The sequence below is a fragment of the Bactrocera latifrons genome, unplaced genomic scaffold (assembly GCF_001853355.1).
Source record: "Bactrocera latifrons isolate USDA-ARS-PBARC rearing strain unplaced genomic scaffold, ASM185335v1 scaffold_362, whole genome shotgun sequence".
Taxonomy (NCBI): Eukaryota; Metazoa; Arthropoda; class Insecta; order Diptera; family Tephritidae; genus Bactrocera; species Bactrocera latifrons.
Window position 1 is genome coordinate 54,967 of NW_017537004.1, and position 9,683 is coordinate 64,649.

Below are 9,683 nucleotides of genomic sequence, written 5' to 3' on the forward strand. Positions count from 1 at the left end.
CTTATTTAGGTGAAAAGTAGTGGGAATTTAGACCAGATGAAGTAAACCATTTCATCATCCACTCTTAAAATATCCGATGAGCAGATACACTGCTGAAGCTGGAGAAAACTSTTAGCATAAAAGGGTTATATACGCTCTTAATATGTATGCCATCTATAYTTACTTCAGATAGCGAAATTAACCACAATCCATCATTAGAAAAAATATTTCTTTAGCTCTTGACATAATATAAACTTATCATACAGTTTACCAACCATTGAAACTAATGATCTTTCTTTACTGCAAGAAACTTAATACTGGACTCTCCGAAATACCTCAACCAACTGGACAAATGAGTTTTAATTCGGAATCTAATACCAAAATTAATGACGTCAATATTTGGTGTTATTCGGCCTTTGCTCAATTAAACCGAACTGAAATCGGGTTGGAACTGTAAATTTGGTTGTGTATAACTGTGCCGGTTGTTGTTGAATTTGTTGTAAATTTGGTTGTGTGCATTGATAAATAGCAATCAGATGATGAACTTTAATCATCAGAAAAAATACACAAGGAAGTACACCCAACTCGTTTTTACACGGTAGATACATACGTCCCTCAGTATCCTATAGTAATTTGGGGGATACGTTCCATGCCATTTGAAAACCATGTAAGATTAAAAAAAGTTGAAAACTATGAAATTTTAGATATGCATAAAAATTTTATGTTCATATGACATTTTATTTAGCATTACAACTTAAAATACATAATTCATACAGGTGAAAAATTGGTAGAGCAAGCCAAAAACATACATATGGACACGGATTCGTTTCGATACTTCAAAGATCTAACCCTGTTTACGTCGGTAAATGAAAAATAGTTTTTTTTTTTCGCTAGAGCAATGTCTAGCAGCTGAGTTGCTCTATATCCTCCTGGTCCGTGCTGGCATTAAGTCCAAACCGGGCTTGCAGGAATTTTTTTACTGCATATAAATTAAAAGTCTCCATCCGAATTGCAACGCTGTTGCGTGAAATACATGCATTGCATGGAGTCATCTTAAGAGCTGTCAGGCCTTACAACGCACTGTCTATTCCGTGTAATAGACCGACCACAGTGATAGACTACTTACTGCTAAATTCCTGCCCAATCCACGAAAAAAAATCATTTTGATGGTCGCGTCTCCGTGCGTGAGGTATCTTAGCCGACAATTTATATTCCGCCCTCCGACGAACAGGTAAAAGATACGTGTTACCTGCCTGACGGCTACACGTAACGCCAAACAACAACAACAAACCACTTRCTTTCACCAAAGAGGGGTTCATTATGTCATTAAAACACTATATGAGCCTATCTGGAAAACACCACGACTACAGCACTTAGTGTCATAATCGCTCAGAWAGCTTATGACCTTAATTAAAATGCGCAGAGGACCGACATAGCAGCCTTGACTTTGTCAAAAGCTTTCGACACTCTCAATCACATAACGCAACTGGGAAATATTATAAAGGCCAACATCCTGAAATTCCTTTAGRGTTGAAAAGAAGGAATATGAATTACTTGAGCGATTGTAAATAATCCGTAYTATTTTGACTTCAAAATGCTAAGCGGAGAATAATTAAGAAGGAGATTCCGTAGGGTGATGCCCTCTCTCCGCTACTATTTAATTGCTATTGACGTCGGGCACCGAAATCGATGCCGTGGGCAAGTTGTCTAAAACTCACCCCTATTAAATTCATAGCGACTCTATTCACCAACGAGACGAAGGCATATAGTATAGACCTCAACACTGTTTTGATGAAGTTAAAATTCCGAAAGTGAACAACGTCAAAATTTCGGCCTTTAAGTTGGTTGGCATCGAAGTCATATAACAAAAGGATCAGGAATCGTGCTGTTTTCAGGGAAATTACCGGTAAAGAGAGGGTTGTAAGATGAGGCGTCTCCTCTTAAAGTAGACGACTGCAGAGATAATTTCTGTGAAGAAATATCACAGAAACTGCTTGGTGAGGAGCGCATTATGTTCCTTAAACCGAAATATGCAGACCTAACTACTCAGTGGATTGACGGATTACATCTGGAGGTATAGGCATTTTTCTAGTAGGTCTGCGTTTTAACACATCTAGATGACCATATCGTTATCCTGTAGTTTATGACTGACCGGTCGATTATCTTCTAAGTCGCCAACGTTTCTTTCTCTTTTCTTCAGATGCTGCCTACTAACGACTATAGGATTTTATTGTGTCTCTATACTTTCGAAATAATCGCGGTCGTATGCAGATTGAAAGAATACAGGCGTGTTTTAACATTTAAAGTCTTAGAGTCTTCTAGTAGAGTTGTGTCGTTGTCAAATGGTTATCTGTAGTMGTAGATTCCAGCATAAGAAGATTCATCAAGCTACCTGGCTGTCTCCGGATCGAAAAACTACCAATCAGATCGATCATGTTGTGATAGATGGAAGACATGGCTCCAGTGTTTTAGATGTGCTTGCGCYCCATTCTATGATCGCTCCGAGGTCCTAACATCGACTCAGATCAATATCTTGTTACAGCCAAGATTCGCACCCGCCTCTGTRTAGCAAAAAGCGCAGGCCAGCAAACACAAGGAAGGTTCGAAGTCGAGAAGCTCCAATCACAACAGACAGCCGAACGATTTTCTACTCGACTTGCASTCCTGTTCACTGAGAGCACTCGTCAACAACTCGGTATAAGGGAACTGTGGGACCTCATTTCAAACTCCTTCCTTACGGCTGCAACCGAAACCATTGGATTTCGGAAAGTGCGAAAGGACAGCTGGTACGACGAGGAGTGCCGTGTTGCAGCGGAGAGAAAACAGGCTGCCTGCCTCGCAATGTTGCGATCGATYACAACACGTGCGGGATGGGATAGATACCGAGAGTTGAAAAGGGAAGSRAGACGCATTTGCAGACAGAAAAAGAAAGAGGCCGAAATTCGTGAGTACGAAGAGCTTGATAAGCTGGCCGACAGGGATAATCACGACCGGAGCATACTCTTGTAGAACCAACAAAAGTGATCTAGTCACCGATTCCCAGAGCATACTTAAATTGTGGAAGGAACATTTCTCCAGCCTGCTGAATGGCAGTGAGCGCACAACGCTATTCCATTGCCCGACCATGAAGAAGTTCGTATAGCAATTACCCGCCTGAAGAACAACAAAGCGGCGGGGGCCGATGGATTGCCGGCCGATGTATTCAAACACGGTGTCGAAGAACTGATAAGGAGCTTGCATCAGCTTCTTTGTAAAATATGGTCGGACAAAAGATGCCCAACGATTGGAATTTAATCCACAAAAAAGGAGAACCCACAGTCAGCGCCAACTGCCGTGGGATAAGCCTCCTTAACATCGCGTATTGTGTGAATGATTAAAGCCCACCGTTAACAAACTGATTAGACCTTATCATTGTGGCTTTAGACCTGGCAAATCAACAACCGAAGAGATATTCACCATGAGCCAAATCGTGGAAAAGACTCGTGAAAAGAGAATCGACACACACCATCTCTTCGTCGATGTCAAAGCTGCTTTCGACAGCACGAAAAGGTGCTGCCTTTATGCCGCAATGTCTGAATTTGGTATMCCCCCAAAACTACGGGGTATGTTGAGCATCACCAAAAGCTCCGTCAGAATCGGGAAGGACCTGTTGACAGTTATAACTTTGAAGTCGTAGATAATTTCGTCTATCTTGGAACCAGCGTGAACACCACCAACAATGTCAGCCTGGAAATCCAACGCAGGATAACTGTTGTCAATAGGTGCTACATCGGACTGAGTAGGCAGTTGAGAARCAAAGTCCTCTCTCGACAAACTAAAACCAAACTCTATAAGTCACTCATAATTCCCGTCCTGCTATATGGTGCAGAGGCTTGGACGATGTCAACAACTGATGAGTCGAAATTGCGAGTTTTCGAGAGAAAAGTTCTGCGAAAGATTTATTTCCTTTGCGCGTTGGCCACGTTGAATATCGCATTCGATGGAACGATGAGCTGTATGAGATACATATATGACGACATTGACATAGTTCAGTGAATTAAAGGCAGCGGCTACGCTGGCTAGGTCATGTTGTCTGAATGGACGAAAACACTCCACCTCTGAAAGTATTCGACGCTGTACCCGCCGGGGGAAGCAGAGGAAGGGGAAGAAGACCAGATGGAGAAGGACTTGGCTACGCTTGGAATATCCAATTGGCGCCACGTAGCGAAAAGAAGAAACGACTGGCGCGCTGTTGTTAACTCGGCTATAATCGYGTAAGCGGTTTCTACGCCAATTTAGAAGAAGAAGATGACACTGTGACCCTCCTAATCGTTGAAAGTAGGTAACGCGCAGTCTTGCGGAGTTTTACCCAGCCGCGAAGTAACACGGCTTCTAACCTAATCGGTGGCATTAAATTTCAATCCAATCGGCATGTCTGTTCGGATTGAACAATACTTTGAGAGAAACCCAGAGCTTACTCGCACCGGTGAAGAGGTGACAAGTTCTTCTTATTCCGCTTATGCTGATTAACAATTGGTGATTCTACGAATTGAGATTCCTTAAGCGATGATCATTTACTAAAACTACTGCTTCGGTTGGGAAATTGGGACGGARGCCAGTGATTCTTCCAGCCAAGATGAAGCAAACGGTAGCAACAGAAGTAGAAGGTGTTCTCGACAAATTCCAAACAAACTCTTTCAGCTTTGTTAATGTTAACAAAGGTGCAGTTTTCCATAGAAATAAAGTCTGGAGGTCTGAGGATAATTATTACAGAATATTGTTGTTGTGGTATTTTAAGAATTCTACAATGTCCTTGGCCGAATAAAAATCCTGGTTCGTTCCGGTTACGTAGACCCGATCATCTATTCAATATCGTCATGATCATCTCTTGATGTCCTTCCTTAAGAAGCGTGCATGCTTTCAGTTTAAGAATACAATATTTTTAATTTTTACGCTCCCTCTCTCTCAAAGCTCAGTTCCTAGGGTGTAATCGCAAACAGTATTCGAAATTATTTTGATTTAAAATATTTCTTTAAATAGCTGTCCATGACATTCGATCAACTTTTATAAATATATGTATGTGTAATAAAGAACTAAGATTAACTCATGTATGTACTCATGTAAATTTTTATAGATATGAAAATAAGTAARCAATTAATTACATTAATCTTTTACGCTTTAATAAATTAAAATCGCCATAAGTCGTATAGCTATCTGTAAGGAATGGTATGTAAAATGCTCTGAAGAGTTTATGAGAATTTTCTTGTATAAGAAAAGGYAGAGTTTTGTATGTCGTCCACTCTTTGAAAAGTTTAGAGTAGTTTGGTTCCAGGTCTGTATATTTTCCTTCATCAAAATAGACCAGAAAGTCGCAATTATTGTAATTAAAATAAGACCTTTCGTCTTCCTTATTCTTGTCGTTAAAATAAGGATGTAATACACGTGTAGCATTTTCACCATCAGCATAGTAAAATGGTAGCATGCCTCGAAACTCTGATTTTAAAAAGCGTAAACGGAAATTATTCGGTGGCAGAAAGAAACTTCCGGGATAACGATGCCAGTCTTTTCCAATGCAAACATTATATATTCTATCACTTCGATATTCCTGCGAAGTCGCAAACTGATTTAATTCCATAAAGATGTCCATCGGTGCATGATAGTTTCTATATAAAGAAAAAACTCTCGACAAACCCAATATCGTACTTAGAAGCATTACAGAAATAGCTATAAACATAGTGTGGTCCAAATAATGGGAACCCACCGCTATTTTACTGTTTAATATTAAATATTTTATCCGATAAAACAGACGTTGAAACACATCCACAGTAATTGCGCCGCATAATGTGATCATGGGATAAATTGGAAAAAGGAAACGTTCTTCTTTGTGGGGTTGTGGAAAAAACACCAAAAGCCATAGATAAAGTGGTGCCAATGACAAATATCGTGGGAAATTAAGTGTTGATTTGTGCTTTGCTGGCACGACAAAGTGATCAATTAGCAGTGCAATCGGAGTAACAAGGCAAAGCAGCTGAAACAGTTATTTTATATTACATAATGATACTTGGAGTTAGCTTTTCACACCACTTACCCAGACGATGTTAAAGTTCAAAAATCCGTTAATTAAATAGTATTTTAATGGTTCGGTGCCAAAAATGTTCGGTCCTTGGCTGGTGAAAACATTATAAATCACAAGATTTATAGGAGCTATTACTAATTTCCTGTAATAGGTGCTGTCAATAATAACCATCGGTATACCGATGGTAAATGCACTAATAACCGTCCATATTAAAAATGTTTTCCACAATTGTTTCCTCCAAAGTATATCCACAGCTATAGGTAGTCCTATCAAACCTCCAAAAGGCCAACCAAGAAGTGTAGAAATGGCAACGAAAAATATTGCAAGGCTATAGTTCAGATGCCACCAAGCAGCAAGAGCTGCACAACCAAAGTACATTGAGAATGAAGATGGGAGCAGTGCGGTGCTGGACACAAACATGCCCACACTAAAAAGTTGAAATATCAGCCATAATCGTCCTATATGTATACCAAATTCTTGACAAATAGACCTAAAATCATAAAAGTTTTAAAATTTTCAACGGTTAAATTTCTGAGTAAAAATAAATTAATCTTACTTGTACATAAAACGTTCCATAACAGCGCAACCAAACCCTAACATACATCGTATCATATAAAATATAAGTATGGGGCTTGGATTAAATAATTTGTGATATATCCATCCTGGTACCCCTTGTACTAGTAGATACGTATAAGAACGTAAAGCAAACTCTGGACTATATTCCCACGTTTGCAATCCATGACCATTAATGATGTAATGTAGTGGTTCCCAATAATTAAACGTCTCATCGCAATCAGCTATATATGACCAAATAGCACTGCATAATCTTGCACTAATTAAGGTCTTAAAAGCTGTCTCAACGCTCGGTATCATAGAAGTCTTTGCATCTGCAATCACAGGAGTTCCTATTTTTAAYCCATTAGCACTGTAAATAAGCCATATCTATGTATAATGCTATCTGTTTTCAAAAAACTTGTATACCTTTTTTTAATTTCTTTTCTTTGGTTATTGTGAAGTTTTTTAGGTGGCTTTTTTGTAAGAACAACTCCATTATCCGATTTATTAGCGTTATAYCGCAACCGTGCAGCCGGTGGAGCCATGTCTAGTTAATACGATATAAAATTCATCTAACAAAATAACAGGGTGTGTTTTTAATAAACTAACATATCTGTTTTTCTGTCCGAAGGATGAAGGGGTAGTACTCGTACAGCTATAGTGTTCATAATTGAATTCTTAATAGTATTTTATAATAAATTCATTAAGAGTAAATAGATGTTGTTCTCTCTTCAATATATTTTGTTCAAACTAAAGACATTCAAAACAATTGTGTTACCAGTTAAGTTGTTCAGTCAGTATGAAAAAGTGACATAAGCAAAACTTGATAAATAGTTAGCTTAGAATGCAATTATAATATAAAAAATATATATATTCTGAAAACAATATTTGTATTAAATACTTGGTTATATAAAGTTTCCATGAATTATAAACTATTTTAAAGATTGAACAAACTAACTTCGAAACTATTGCAACAAATTATATGCTGTCTAACCGGGACATAAGAAAATAGGTCCATTTCAAACCTGCAAAAATCAGCTGATATCTTTAGTTTCGTACACAATTTTTGTTTCACTTATAAATCACATTAAGCGATACCGAAGTAGAGTTATTAACTTATAGAAAAATAATTATATCTATATAAATTTAATAAAAATTTATTGCATTAAAATAGTGRATTAAACAATATAACACATAAGTAAATTTCAATAAAATGTCCAAAGACGATAGGGAATTGGATTTGTCAAATGCTGGTCGAGGTGTATGGTTGGTTAAAGTACCGAAATACATAGCACAGAAATGGTCAAAAGCTCCATCAAATATGGATGTTGGAAAATTACGAATTACTAAAACCCCAGGGCAAAAAGCTCAAGTGTCTTTATCATTAACACAAGCAGTTGTAAATCTGGATCCAGAGGAAAAAATTCCTACAGAACATATATTGGATGTTTCGGTTGTAACCAAACAAACTTTAGGGGTTTTTTCCCATGTTATGCCACCTGAATCAAATAATGTAAATAATGGAAAGGATAAAGAGACGCAATCTCCTATTGAATCTGAAAAACTGTACATGGAAGGGCGTATTGTGCAGAAGTTGGAATGCCGCCCAATTGCTGACAATTGTTATATGCAATTAAAACTTGAATCTATACGGAAAGCATCGGTACCTCAGCGCAAGGTTCAGCCAATAGATAAAATAGTGCAGAACTTCAAACCAGTTAAAGACCATGCTCATAATGTACGCAATCTGATTATAGATATATTAAGCAAAATTATAATGAGTATATAAGTTAAAAATATATATCTCTTATATTACAGATCGAGTATCGTGAAAGAAAAAAGGCGGAAGGTAAAAAAGCTCGCGATGATAAAAATTCAGTCATGGATATGCTTTTTAATGCTTTTGAAAAACATCAATACTATAATATTAAAGATTTGGTAAAGATTACAAAACAGCCTATTGGTTACCTTAAGGAAATCCTTAAAGAGGTGTGTGATTACAATATGAAAAACCCACATAAAAATATGTGGGAATTGAAGAAAGAATACCGCCACTATAAGACTGAAGATAAAAAGGATGATGAAAAATCCCCAACTGACAGTGATTCGGAGTAGATAGAAATATATTAATTTAAACTAAAAATATTTAATTGATATTTTTTTAATAAAAAGAGACTTTCCATATATGTAAACATTTTTATCAAATTTTGTAAGAATAATTGCGAAATGTGCACCATGAACGATTTGAACATTTGAATAACGTGTCAATAACGTGCATTTTTACTTCTTTAACTGAAATGCAGAAAAGCTACGTAGAAATTCGACGTAAATAGTGAAAACTTTATAAAATGAGGGATAAACCGTAAAAAGCCGTTCACCTAAGAGTAGAGTCTAGGTACACAGTGAGATTCGGATTTTTATTCRGTCAAGCACTTAACAACATAGCTTCTTAAAATTATGTATTCAGAGATCGTTGCTTGTCACACATCACAACAATAACCGCAAAGAAATTAAAAATATCGGAAATATAATATTTATATCAATTTTTTGTTTTTTGAGAGAAGTTAGTTAGATGGTATGATCTCATTATGACCAGGTCACCGATTCGTCTCTGTATAACCCAGTTGAGTTCATTACGAACCCAAGTCAACARTAAGCAAAGCATAGGTCCATACAACTACGATTCCCCCGACAGCCGGTCCTACGCACCGGAATTGACTCGGATTTCATCCGACCAAGGGCTGTTCTTTCGGCGATCTAACCCCGTTTGGATCGGTGAATGTTAATTTGTGTGTGTCTTCACTGTTGTTAACTCGGCTATAATCGCGTAAGCGGTGTCTACGCCAATCAAGAAGAAGAAGAAGAAGTCTTCACTGGAGCAACGCCTTGCAGCAGGGTTGCTCCGTATCCTCCTTACTCGTGCTGGCATTGAGTCCAACCCGGGCCCCGACAAAYTCTTCTTCTGCGTTTGCGCGAAAAGGCTCCATCGAAACTCCACCTCGGTCAGGTGCAACACATGCAATGGATGGAGCCATCTTAAGACCTGCTCAGTCCTTAAGACCCATAGGGAGTGGACCACACGTTACGTGACCCC

The 9,683-nt window shown here is 38.0% G+C and overlaps 2 protein-coding genes across 2 annotated transcripts; one reads left to right on the top strand and one right to left on the bottom strand.

Moving 5' to 3' along the window:
- Positions 1–5,062: 5,062 nt before the first annotated feature.
- On the bottom strand, positions 5,063–7,159 carry LOC108971883 (alpha-1,2-mannosyltransferase ALG9). The gene is made up of 4 exons (XM_018938213.1): positions 7,016–7,159; positions 6,591–6,959; positions 6,047–6,524; positions 5,063–5,986 (listed from the first exon to the last, which is right to left on the bottom strand). The coding sequence occupies exons 1-4, from the start codon at positions 7,132–7,134 to the stop codon at positions 5,117–5,119; spliced, it is 1,836 nt and encodes a 611-aa protein (XP_018793758.1). The 5' UTR covers positions 7,135–7,159; the 3' UTR covers positions 5,063–5,116.
- A 496-nt stretch (positions 7,160–7,655) lies between these two features.
- On the top strand, positions 7,656–8,781 carry LOC108971879 (general transcription factor IIF subunit 2). The gene is made up of 2 exons (XM_018938204.1): positions 7,656–8,327; positions 8,408–8,781. The coding sequence occupies exons 1-2, from the start codon at positions 7,803–7,805 to the stop codon at positions 8,702–8,704; spliced, it is 822 nt and encodes a 273-aa protein (XP_018793749.1). The 5' UTR covers positions 7,656–7,802; the 3' UTR covers positions 8,705–8,781.
- The last annotated feature ends 902 nt before the right edge of the window (positions 8,782–9,683 follow it).